The sequence below is a fragment of the Corvus moneduloides genome, chromosome 3 (genome assembly GCF_009650955.1).
Source record: "Corvus moneduloides isolate bCorMon1 chromosome 3, bCorMon1.pri, whole genome shotgun sequence".
Classification (NCBI taxonomy): Eukaryota; Metazoa; Chordata; class Aves; order Passeriformes; family Corvidae; genus Corvus; species Corvus moneduloides.
The window spans coordinates 95769626-95783381 of record NC_045478.1 but is presented as its reverse complement, the minus strand read 5'-3'; the positions used below and the strand labels follow the sequence as shown (position 1 = coordinate 95783381).

At 38.7% G+C, this 13756-nt stretch overlaps 1 protein-coding gene across 1 annotated transcript in view; it reads right to left on the bottom strand.

The window, feature by feature from the left end:
• The window catches only part of THADA (THADA armadillo repeat containing), a 161268-nt gene that overhangs the window by 60876 nt on the left and 86636 nt on the right, over nucleotides 1-13756 (bottom strand). The window contains 1 exon segment of the mRNA XM_032102842.1: nucleotides 1853-1968. Within this exon segment, the coding sequence (XP_031958733.1) occupies nucleotides 1853-1968 (116 nt within the window).

Below are 13756 nucleotides of genomic sequence, written 5' to 3'. Positions count from 1 at the left end.
CCCAGACCTTACGTATTTGCTGCAAGAGAAAGACATTTGAATTACTTAGCATGAGTATCTTTCTACCGGATTTGGTCTCTAGTGTTTGGGTTTTTACTCTTTATAACAGTATCAGTGAATTTAATTTAGTTATGCAAATTAACATTCTCATGTAAACACTTAAAAATGCTTACACTGATTCAAGTCAAAAGGTCCACCAAATCCACCATGATGTCTCCAGTTGGAGCAGAGAGCAGATGCACAAGAAATGGAAGCACAACTATGGTGACACTTGCCAAAACCTCTGTCTCAACCCTCAAGGTTGCTGAAGAACTTCTTGAGCCAATTGTGATGTCTAAATACTCAGTAACCTCACTGGACTTCCCTTCCATGACTCCATTAAATCGTTGCTTAAAAATTCAGACAGGCTTAAAACCAAGACTATCTTATATCACAGAGATCCAAAGCCAAATTGAAATTACATTAAAAACTTCTTTAGTTTGTTTCTTTTACATCTGCCACCTTGGATAGGATGCTAATTTCCTGTCCCTTTCTGTGTGACTCATATTTCACATCCCTCAGTTGTCCCTTTTCCATGATTAAAAAAAAATCTCAGTCTATTTAATCAGTCCCCAAGTAGAAACTGTTCTATACTTGTTGTCAGTCTTTACACTGCTTCTGATTCCTACTGTATCTTCTTTGAGGTTTACACAATATTTAAATATACAATACAGATTAATACACTAATATAGATGTGTTTTCTGTGTTTTTCTTCCATTCTTTTTATGATATTTTCCCCCTCCCCTCCTGGGCATTACCAAGAACAAGAGTAATTTTTTCAAACAAAAAATCTGCTCAGTCAACCACTCTTTCCCCAGGTAAAGTCCAGACTTTGCTCACGAGCACCATTTTCCAATTATTTGCACCAAGTTTTATCTGCCATATCATCACTCTCACTCTTGAGGAGACACTTCTGTAATTCCCAAAGATCAAATCTATCTCCATTACCCCAACTCAGTTAACACTGAGATTTCTCCCACCCACTAGACACCCCCTTTCTCCAAACCTCTAAGGGTTTTGGTTTTGACAATCAGAAAATTATTCAGGTTTTATCAGAGATCCACACTAGCTGCACTGGTGACCTCACTCCACAGTGCAAAATATGGGATATTCCCAGTTATCTATCTATGCAGGGATCTGTGCTCTTTGTCCACAACTGATTCCTTTAAAGTTCTGAGTGGGAATTCCCATGGGTTGGAATTCTCAAAAGCAATTGCCGAGATAAAGTAGAGAAGGAAAGAGGGGAAGAAAGACAGAAAGAAGAAGAGAGAGAAACAGAGAAAGAGAAAGAGAGAAAGAAAAGAAAGGAAGAAAAAAAGAAAGAAAGAGCAAGTTAGTTGTATGTAGGTCACCTGAAGATGAACTTATGAAAAATATTTCCAAATCTATCTTGGATTGTTTGTGGGCAGCTAAACACTCTTAGTTTAAACAATTGCTATGACATTTTCCTACTAATTTTCTCTAAAGGTCAAAGTCAGAAAAACAGTAACGTAAAAACCTCATATACGTGGCATATTTTTCTTAGCCAAGAAGCAACAGTTATCCTCAAAATGTCTGTTTCTGTAGGAATGTTCATTCACAGTTATTTTTTTCTTTAATGACTGGACTACAATGCTTTTTCATCCTCGCTTTTGGAAAAAAAAAATATCTTGATTAAAAATCAGCAAGCTAGTAAGGTGTATAACTTGTACATACTTCAAGACAAATAAATCTGTCCACTTCGTTAAAATAATAATAATTTTAAAAATCAACGAAGTCTTCCATACATTAGTAAATTGTGTTTATAAGTGAGGTATTTTGTGTTTTATCTTACCTTTTAGCCAGCCACAGCTTGGTTCCCATACAGGTAATGATGTCGCCCAGTCTCTGCTGGAAGTCCAAACTAGCAAACTGGTTTGATTCTAGGTACGACTGCAGCAGGTGAAAAACCTAAATTAAAAAAAAAAAAAAAAATTTGAAACTAAGAGTTTCTAGCCACTGCTTTTCCTCCAAATAACTGTAAGATGAAACAGTCACCTGCAAAATGAACAACTATTACTCAAGGAAAAACATGTATTCACTTGGCCTTGTAGCAGATAGAATCCTTAAATCCTTAAGTTGCCTTATCTTTAAAACTCATTTTTCGCACAAGAACAAAACAACAGAAAATGCTAGAAGATGTTAACCTCCATGAAGTGAACAGAAGGCAGCTGGATGAACACCACTCCTCTGGCCTTTCCAACTCAAGCATCCCTCAACTTTCAACTTTCTTGCTGTGCCATTTGCTCCCCCAGTGCCAGCACAACTGCCTGGGGAGCAGACTGGTAGCCTGGCACATTGATGGAGCGGGGCTGCTCGCACTGTACAAACCAAGGAGACAGGAAAGGGAATTACCATCTGTAAACACTCTGAAGTGCTGACAGAAAAGTATCTTTATTCCTCCTCCTGAGAATCTTCATTCCAGGCCCCAAACACCATGGGCAGTTGGGTTTCACAGAGCAGGGAGATGCTCACACCTTCCCTTTCAAAGGACTGAGCAGACTGAGCTCCTGGTACTGGGGTTCTGCACTTTCTCCTCCAGAGATTCATGTAAAAGCCTAATAGACATGTCCAAGCTATGATGAAGGGAAGAATTCAAGGTACCAGAATAGAAAGCAAGATCTGTAGCTTTCTGCTCAGGCAGTTAACAGAACAAAAAATGTATGTTCTCAGAGACCCTCCTTTGCTATTTGAAAACAGGTTTTTTCAAGTAGCACTGAATATACAGAAAAGTATTAAGAAAAACATTAGTTAAAAAAAAAGTATCATCATCTAAGCATGAAATAAAAATATTAGGTAGTGTAAGAAAGCTGATACCAACTGTACAGTGGAGAGGGACTCTGCAAGACCAGCCCCTTGTAGTACCCATCCTGCATGCGACACACACTCGACACAAGTGACACCACCCCTATCATCCCACTTGGGTTTAACTTTCCCCATTCACACATAAGAGAACAGCAATCACCTAGGTGAGCTAATTTCTAAACAGAAACACATGGAAATGCATGGTGCAGTAGTGAAGCCTAATGGAGAAGATCTTGCTCAGCATAAGGCATTTTGCCTTACAGCCTCAAAATTTGAAACGCTCTTCACTTACACAGGTAAGTTACATTTACAGAAAGGACTTCTATGCAAATTGAAAAAGTACATCCCCCATTATTTACTGAAACTGACCATGTGCAGAATTTAGGAAGCTTAAAGATATATTACCAGACCATTTCTGAAAATACATATTGTGAGCATTTTATATGGAAACAGTCTTGACATGTGAGAGTATTAGCACTTCCTACTTGCAAAGTGACAATTTAATGACTAATGGATCAAGCTGGGTCTTCACTTCACTTTGGGAAAAGAAAAACCTTTGTATCCAGATTTTTAGATCTCAGATCTTGATTTTCCACATTCCAGCTGTCACTTGCTCCAGGGGTTATAATTTTTTGTTTGTTTGCTTGTTTTGGAAATACAAGCACTGCCACATAGCATTAACTTGACACAATTTCATCTGTTTTAGTTTTTTGTGAAATCATTCAAGTGGAAAAACAGCTGCAGTTGTTTCAAATAAGCACAGAAACAGAAGAGATGTCAAGAGACTATCTAATCCATACAAACACTGAGGCAGGGTCTAAACATTCTTGGATGAAACAAATGCCTGACTGTCCTAATCCTGAAAACAGCCAAGAAAGCAGATTCTGGAACACTTGTATGCAACCTCCTCTAGTCTTTCACCCTCAAAATCCAAGCTCTTGAGGGAAGGTGTTCTTGTCTGCTCCCATCCCTGCCCCTACAGCAAACAACTGTTCTCTGAACACTGTTCAGTCAGTCCATATTTTTTCCTAGTGAGGCACTTATTAAACACAGAAATCTCACCAGGGCCCTTTGACAGGAACAATGAAATAAACTCCCATCTCCCTTTGTTAGCAGGTGCTCTGTAGGCAAGACACATCCTGGAAAAGTAGCTTGTCTTTTTGTCTTTTTTTACATCTTCCTAAGTCCTCTGAACTGAACATCATTTTGTTGATAGCATTTTTCTAAGATGGCCTTTCCAAGATCTTTTTGAACCTTGACCTTTTTCTACAAAATGCTTTGCAGAAGCACAAGCTTGCAAACATTTCAAAGTGTCACCAGACATCTCTACCTTGAGTCCTCTCCTTTAGTCTGCTCTTGCCTGTGCAAGTGTTTGCTTATTAAAATGGTTTACGTAAGTACCTACTCAAATTAACCTTCATGAAAACCAATGTACTAAGCTGCCACTACTAATAGTTACTCTATATTTTTTGTGGCTTGTCCTTAGCCCCTGTTAAGTCATACACACAATAGAAGAAAAAGAACAAAAACGGAAAATAATATTTATGCAGAAGCTCTTACTGCTTTTTATATCCTCTGCTAATTGAAAACCATTTGGTGCCTTAACCTTTCCAATTTTATTCATCTGTGCTTATGTTCATTTCCAGGAATGACAATGGATTTACCTCTAAGCAATAATATAAAATCTGTTTCACAGTTATGAAGGAGCTATCATATTTTTTCCTAGAAGCTTAAATTAATTTAATCTCTTTGAAAACAACTCTCAAAGTGCCTTCTGTGTAGAGGCAGAGGAAACCTAAGTAGTCCGCTAGTTCAAGCTAAAGGTCTTGAAAGAGGAAGAACTGTGTATACTACAGAGGTCAATTTGGTGGATTTAAATTTGTCCAGGTAGGAAATTCAGTACTGAAAGTCCAACCAAAACTCCTCTGGAGTTAATTCTCTATATGAACCACATCCTTTCAATACTATTCAGATGGTAAAAATCACAGGACACGAGCCATATTTAAGAAGCAGAATTAGAAGGTGCAACTCACGTAAGAGTTTTATGCACTTGTGAAAAGTGCTGGCATCCATCAGAGAAAATGCTCAACTATGATTTAGCCTGTTCTGACTTTTTTTGACATAAACAAAATCCTGATTTTCTTGGTATTTCACTGCAAGCCCTCTATCAGCTATTCAGGCACCCTCACCAAATTTTAGACACCTAGAAACCTTTCCCCAAAGAAATTCTTTTTTCAGCACGAGATTTTAGAATGCCTTAGCTAAATTGGAAACTGTAATTAAAATCAGCACGTTGTATACAAAGCCTTACTTTACATAAGCTAAAACCAGAGGTAACCAAACAAGTAATGTATAAAAGTTAGCCTTGGTAGTTCTTCACTTCCATCACCTGTGATGTGTCATTCTTTGGCTTCCATGTGGCTTCCATGATCTAAGACTACAAGCCGGGCAATGTTTGCATGAGCAGGTAGCAAGTTTTATGAGACTGTTTGATATAAATAATAAAACAGACAGGCTTTCCAGCACATGGCTCTCCTCAAGTCCAAAATACTACATGATTTAAAAGCCTCTGCTAAATTCCTCACGCATAAATGCAGTGAGGTCATGGTGTTCCTTGTGTATGTGGCATTGGTTTTTTATTACACAAAGGCAATATATTAACGATTTTTTTTTTCTTTTTTAAAGTTAGTTTTACCAAAGATTTGCACTATCTGTGGAGGAAGGTTTATGAAGACTTATTGGCTGACAGTGATTCTTTTTAATAGATACAACACTTCACTGAGAAAAGGTACTGTCTGTAGTTCTGTGGAATGCTGCATTAAAGACGGTGAGTTCATGGATGCCCAGAAACCTTTTCCTCCCCAGTTGGATTATTATCCTGGCTCCTGAACAGCCTATCCAGCTGCTACACCAACAGAACAGCAGAGACAGTCCATCAACCTGGGCAAGGGTTGTTAAAACAGTGCAAGCCATGGGAAGTCCAGATATTTTGATACGTGATGATGGGCAAGTGTCCGGTGACGGATCATTCTGAGACTACTCAGCCCACAAGGTTCTAACTCTGAGCCAGCATGTCCTAAGATGCTGCAGGTAAAACCACCTGCCATGGGACAACTATTCAGTGCAAAGTAACACAGAAAAAAAACAAACAAACCCCACCAAGCCAGCCCAGGTGTGACACTATATCCTTGTCCTGGGTTGCAGTGTATTCTATTACCATCCTTATGAGCTGCTGAAACCAGGGGGGCAGTGTTTCCTTGCCTCCTCCCCCCAGACTATCTTCTGTTAATGAGCCCATCAACACCTGGCCTCATGACTCATCATCCCATTGTGAGATGCTCCACCCAGAGGGAGGAACCAACCATTACATCCTGAATACAATCTGAGATTCCAAACACCACAGACACCCTTTCCACTGGATTCCCAGAGGACAGGAGCTACACAGCCAGCACTGGACCTTCTGAGGAAGACCAGACCCTTCTACGGGATCACTGCTTCAACAGAACCACATCCACCACTTCAAGAGGACTGCAGCCACCATTTTATTGGACTGCTACCACCACCCTAACAGGGTGTCAGGCTGTATCCTGACTCTGTCAGTTTAACCCAGTGTTTTCTGCCTTTATTTTTTTGATTTCCCTATTAAATTGTTATTCTGACTTGGTACCTCCCACTGGTTTGTTTTCAAACTAGTACGATACTAATGAACAAAACCCAAGGACTCAGCATGCCAATAAAGCCATGTTCTGCTCTTCAGCCGCTCCCAACTTCCAGTACCTTCCTTGGAGTTGTCAATGTTTCACCCTGGTTTTTCAGCTGTAGAAGCCTCAAGGAAAGGGGAAAAAGCAGAGAAGGGTGGGGGAGGGAAGAGAAAAAAAGAAACAGCCGGCTTGGTTCCCTGCTGGTCTATCAGGACACACATCCTTCTGTCCTGTTCACATCCATCCCCCAGCCAACAGCGTGCTTTCAGATGCAACACTGAGACTTCTGTGTTGCTCTGTCATGATGTGAGAAAGTTGAGTGTTTTCTTTGTACCCAAGAAGGCCTTAAAACATAACATCTGCTACTTTCCAAGTGTTCATTTTAGATGATTAAGTGAAAAAAAATGCATATTGCTTTTTTTTAAAAAAAAAAACTCAAATACTTAAATGGTTAGACATCAGCTAAGTCAAAAATATAAATCATGCGAAGCAGGAAGAGACATTTTTTCCCCCCCACACTAACTTTGATATGATATGCAGCAGATCATTATCTTTAGCAGCTCTCATATCAGCTTGAATTGCTGGGACACAATTAAAATAATGAAGGAACATAGTGACGGAGGAAAACTATCAAACACAAAACTTACCTAGTGCAAACTTTTTTTGATGGCAAGAGTTCTCCTGCATACATATAGAGACACTGCAAATATAGCACAACCTTTCAATAGCCACAAAGTTGATCTAGCATGACACATTTTCTAACAAATTAAAATCAACATTTTGTAGCATTAGCAGTAATTTTATAGGAGAAACTAAGGTTTCTGAAGTTCACAACAACTTTTAATTTCCAACATAAAACAGTGATTAGGTGGATACCTGGTGTAGTTGAGCACATGTTTGCATTTGAAAGAAAGCACAGCCTTCAGCATGTTGTTGCACCAAGTGCCTTTTTCAAACAGTGAGATTTTCCAAAAACAGGAGGTTATACGGTTGCACACTTCTCGGTGAAGTAGCAACATTAAGCTTTCCTCCCCTTAAGATGACCCAAAGCAATAAAAACTTTTTCATGCATGCCCTCAGCTATGTTTGGATGAAATGAAGTATACAATACAAATATTCACATTCCTAAGTGCAAGACTGCAACAATGCTCCCAGTGTTCATTTCAGTGCTTACTGGGGGGAAAAGAAAATACAAACCAAGAAACCAAACTGACATCACCTGAAACTTTACATCCTCAACACAGATCCTTTAACTCCCTAAAAAAATACAAAGAATACAGATGTTTCAGCAGCTGAAAGAAAACACTGTGTAAATACTGAGCTTTCCAAAATATGCCACTCACCAAGCTATGAAGGTTGAAGTAACATGGGAAGGCAAAAAAAAAAAAGGGCGCTTGCAAAATGGCAGCAGTAAGAAGATTTACTAAGCTAAACATGGGTTTTCAGAACTGTTCCATCAAAAGCTTTTGCCTGAGTATTAACATGCTAATGAAAAAAACCTCAAACGCAGTTTTTCCTTTCTTCTCTCATTTAAAGGCAGATAAAACTTTATTCTTCTTCTACGATAAAAACAACTGCCAAGTTATCTCTGTATTCTGAAATTAAGTTCCAATTTTTTTTTACTACAACCATGTAGATAAAAACTGGCAAGCTGCTGTGACAGGTGAAGGCATTTTTATTAGTACGATAAAAAGTTCAAAGTTACAATAATTAGCTCCAGGGAAAAACAAGTCCTTAAAATCCCCTTTTTTTCTTAAAGAAGAAAAGTGCCAGTGTGATAATTACAATGGGACTAAAAACTTCACCTACCATCCCCAGTTTTCCAATAAGATATCCACACAAAAATAGATAGGGGAGTTTATAACTATCTGCTTACCACCCCGCTCTGTTAAAAATTTGTATTTGTGGAAAAGAAATACAATGCTTTATCACCAGGGAGTATGGCATGAACACGGTGCCTGCAGTCCATGCTCATCTCCCAGACAAAAGCCACCATGCACATTGCAGAGTTTAAAATGAGTCCAGAACCAGGGGACACAACGGTGCTGCACCGGGCACTGCTGGTGGCACCCTGTGCCCTGCATCCTCATGACCCAGACTCTGCCACACTGAGGTTTAGCAACTCTGTGGATAGATCGTGGATAGATCAGTGCTATTACAGTCATCAAGGATTTTCTTCACCTGAGGTATTTAATTATGAGAGAACTTTCTATCCGGTGTTTGTGGGAGAGAGTAAATATTCTGAATTTATTTCCCCATTTAAACAGCAATATACTGAAGAGGAATTCCAAGTGTTTATCAATTCTCTTGTCACCCACAAACAGATGTGTTTGAAAAGCCATCATTCTTCTCACAGTCCTAGATCATTTACACATACAAAATTATTACAGGCATCACCCCCTTTGTTCCTACAATTTCCTTTCTTAGAAGTCTTTCATTACATAATAGTAGTTCCACAACTAACAGATCAGATTATTATTTCTGCCAGAGATACATTATATGATTGCATATGAATATTGCTTCCTTAAATTTGTTTTTGTATGGACTTATTTAATAAACTCAGTCTGAAGTTCAACTATTTCTGTCTGCAAATAATTTTATGAAAACTATAAATTTTTTTTCTTTCTTTAAAGCAACAGCTGGCTCACAATTCAATTTTTCCAGAATTTTAGCTTTGTTTTGTCAGCACATTTCATCATCTAATTACCCAGTTTTGCTTTATTATTCATGAAAAATTACGGCACTTGAATCCTTCTTCCAAATATATCCACCAAAATTCATGAAGCTGGGTTTACACATTAATTAAAAGTTGTTTTGACTAAAATGAAGGCAAGCATGTTTTGATTGAATTAAGAAGTAAAAAAAGGCTTGAAAACATCTAAATTAATGAATAAAAATACAATACCAGTTAACTCCGTACAACTCAGCAAGAATAACACAGCTACTTAATAATCTGAAAATTATGAATGTGCCATAACTGATGAAAGTTAGAAGATGCTGAAAATAGCAAAGTTGCTTTCTTCTCAGTGACAGACATATATGAAAACACATCCATTAAATTAAAAATGTGTTCATCACATTTAAGATAAACCAATTTTTACCTAAGACAAGCCCAAAAAATGTGAAATTTCACAGATCGAAGTTCTTGCAATACAATTTTTATTAGGTTTTTCTCCAGGTTTTTCTTCCTGTTTTAGTCAACATGAAACTTGAATTGCAGCTTAAATTTGTGTATGTGACTCAAAATTTTCATTAGGAGAAAACAAAACAATGAGAAGTTTGCTGCCAGGAAACATCAGGTTCATTTTACTTGGAAGACACAGCTGAATTTTCTCTTAGAAGTACACAGTTTGCTTATTCACACAGAAACCCAATATGACATCTGACTTTACCATTATCAGGACTTTTTTATGATTAGGATTTAAGATACTTTTTAAGCTGTCATTCAGCTAAAGGTACATGTGCTGGGCAGAGCAACCCAACCAGAAGGACTGGCTTATGAGCAAACAGAAATCCCCAGTAAGCAGACACTGCTAAGAAAAGGCAAATCTGCCTGACGACTCAAAGAAAGAGAAGGCAAATCTGAGTGGGTCTCACACACATCCTCCTAACCAGCCTGCCTGAGCAGAGATGAAAGAGGCTACTGTGGAGCTGGTGGCATTTCCACTCTCTGCAAACATCCCTATTATATTCCCACAGCATGTAACCAAAACCTTGAAGTCTAGAGAAATGAACACACCAGAGTGCTGGGAGCAGTTGAGAACTGTCCTCAGCCTGTATTTCTGATCAGAACAGACAGCGGGAAGGATACAATGAAGTCTCTTCTTCCAAGTCTGTACTCTGCTATCCTAAAAACCCATCCATCACTGGCTTAATCCAGCTACCTCAAAGGATATAAAGCTACATACACACATACCCCAGCTTTCTTTTTCCTCTTCCTTTTTTTTGGGGGTGGCAGTGAAACAACTTGAAACTATTTTTTCCCAGGCTATGTCTTCATAACAGCTCTCCTCTACATGTCCACATGAAAGAAACAAATGCAAATAAAAGACCAAGGCACACATTCTTGTTTACTGAGGGATATTTACAGTTAGGAGGAATATTGTCAGCTACCCCACTGACACAAAGAAGCTGACACGGTAAGAGATGTAGTACGAGCATGTTTATCAGGAGTGCTCAGAAGTACACTGCCACTTGACCCCGCAGCTCTGCTGGTTTCAGCAGAGGTGATCTTCTGCCTCGGGAATGTCTGCATTAACACACAAGCTGAGAAAATAATTAGAACTAAGCTATATCAATTTGATGCTTTTAGTTCCCAAATTCACATTACAAAATAAAGTAAAACTTGTAGCTACAGAAAACTATTTACTTCTCTCAACCAATGATTTTAAACTACCAGAAGAGAAAATATACATACAAGTCTCTCTCAAACAAAAGAAAAATATTAAGTATTTTTAAAGTCTGAGGAATAACTTGACACATGAAAAGTCCCAGTGCAGCTAGCTATAAACATGGTAATAAAAAAAAAAAGAGGCGATGTCTTTCAAGGTTGTATTACAACTTCTGAAAGCTTTTCCCCATTAGTACATTGTCAGTCATAACCTGTGACTGTACATGTCTCTGTGCATGAGGATCAACTTCCCTTCCATTGCTGCTTATTTACGAGCATTTTGTCACTGCTTACGGCTCCATCTGCACTGAGGAACTCAATATTATATTAACAACTGCACTCTTTTGTTTGAACTGTAAGCCAACATTACAAAGCCTACTGAACTTATGTAAGATTGATTGCTCTTCCACCTCTCTGAGTGTAAACAAAAGGGAAAACGTCCCTCCCTTAAAGGAAATTCTCACACAGTTAGATGCAGGTAACAAGGGGGACACTGGGGCCTGCAGCTATGCAGATACATCAAACACCATTCATGTTGGTGCCCAGACCCAGAACTCAAATGCCAAACTCCTCTGACATAAAGCAACACAGCTGAATGCAAGCAGAACTTACAAGAATTTTCCTCTGTCAAAATTATCCCTACAAAAGTGAACATACAACTGAAACATGCAATAAAAGTAACTTTATGTCTAGACAGCATAACTGATGGGTGGGCTTAACTTGCAGATATTCAAATTGAATTCCAAGTGTAAACATTAATAACGAGTTCAGCTTTACAAGGGCAGTACATAGGACAACTGGAGAAAGGAAGGTGCATTTAATGCAAACTCTTCATTTTAATTTTTCTTCTTTTATTACAGAAACATCTAGAAATTTGTGTGAAAGGATCCCACTTAGCTGTAACATAAGAAGGAAAAGACAATCCTCAACCAAACAGCCCTCCTGTGTTTTCAGTCTCATTGTACTACTACATGGCAGCACGGTTCAGCACAGGTGTATGTGGATACAGCCACTTTCCAGCAAGGAAGATCATCTGAGAGGAAAGAGGACTGGCTCCCTGAAACACACAACACCTCTTATTTTCCATGAATGATGTAGAAATAAAGTTTTTACTTATGCAATCACATACTGTTTCTCAGTATGCCCCCCCTCTCCCATATTATAAAAGATTATAGAATAAAGTCTTGCAGGCAAGAAAACAGAGATTAGGTGATTTATTTGAAATATACGAAGGGTGCATCTCAGAGGCAGACAATTCAGATCCTCTAAGTTCCAGTTCATAGATGGTAGGTATGTGCATGAGAATTTACATGGGGAGAAAGAAATGACAAAATTATGCTTTAAGTATTCTTTTAGGAAGCACTTGGCTCTCCAGAAAACACAGAGGGAAGAATACCGAAGTGTCAGTATGATGTAGATTGTACCACCAAAACTGCACAGAAAATATCAACAGTATTTCCTCAGAGCTCTGTCAGCGTTGGACCACTGATCTTCAAAGCTTTTGAAACTATGAAGTTCACAGAAACATAAAAACTCACGATGAAGTTTAAACTACAACAAATACATGAATCACGCTACTGCTGAAGATCAGCAGATTTTTGCCTCACACATATGGACAAGCTATTTATAAATTTTCACTTCCCATCAGGTTCAGCATGATGTCAGCTTACAATAACAAGTTAATGTTAATGTTTTCCAGTAATTTCCACAGTGCCATTTAACTGCAAGTGCCCCAGCCAAGGTAAATTTAAGGGCAAGGAACAGGCTAACTGCATAACCAGAGAGTAACATTAATGAATTTTGCATCTCTACTTTGAACATTTGGAATTCTACCTGCAATGTATTTGCCTTTTGTTCCCAAAGTTTAATCTCACCAGTCAGCTGATTACATCTCCCCCAAATGGCTCAACTATTCCTTCTGATTTTAATTAGAGAGAATGCTTCATAGCCTTGTGGATTTTTTCCCCAGACAAACAAGCATCCTACGCTATCGCAGCAAGTGCCAAACTCAAAGCTATCACACATTTTCTCAGCTCGAGTAAGATCATGCACTTTGATTTACAATCAGCAGCACCACAGCAGATGAACACCGCCTTTGTGAATTCACCAGTAACAGACGATGTCCAGAGTAAAAAGATGAAATTTCCTGGGGCTCTTCAGAGGAATTAGAAGCTGGTCAGAAAGATCTGTTCTTTATTGTTATTTTTCTCCCTTCTCTCTTCCACTCGCATGCAATTGATGTGTTTTTGACATAAGGGAATGTCAACAGCAAAAGTTTTTATGGTAGAAAAGATTTTTTTGAAAAGCAAGTTCTTCCAACACTTTCCCTTACTCAAGACCACCTTCTCCAACATTTGCACGTGCTTGCCTTTGATTTTATTATCCCAGAGGAGTACAGCTGTCTCACTGTCTCTAAGAATAGTTTTTTAAAGCTGCTTAACCCTCTGCTCAGCTTTGGATATTGAACTGCACAGAGGTTGCTGCCTTCTGAACAGACTGGTGCCAATGGCAGATGTTACCATGCCCACCACTTTTTCAACACCACATCCTACTGAAGTTTAACAATTTCAAACATCCTACCCAGGTTTCTAATGAAAGCAAGCTCCCCATTCCCTTCAGTCACATCAAATTGAAATACATAAATTCAAGTAATATCCAAATATTTAAATCTTCTTTGTTTTTGCTGAAATGGCTCCAGGAGGACCACGAGCTGATCTGTGGCAGCTGCAACACCCGGCAGCCAGAGGACTAGTGATGATCAGCTGCATGTGGACTGCTGTGCACAAGCTGTTTGCAGAGCACG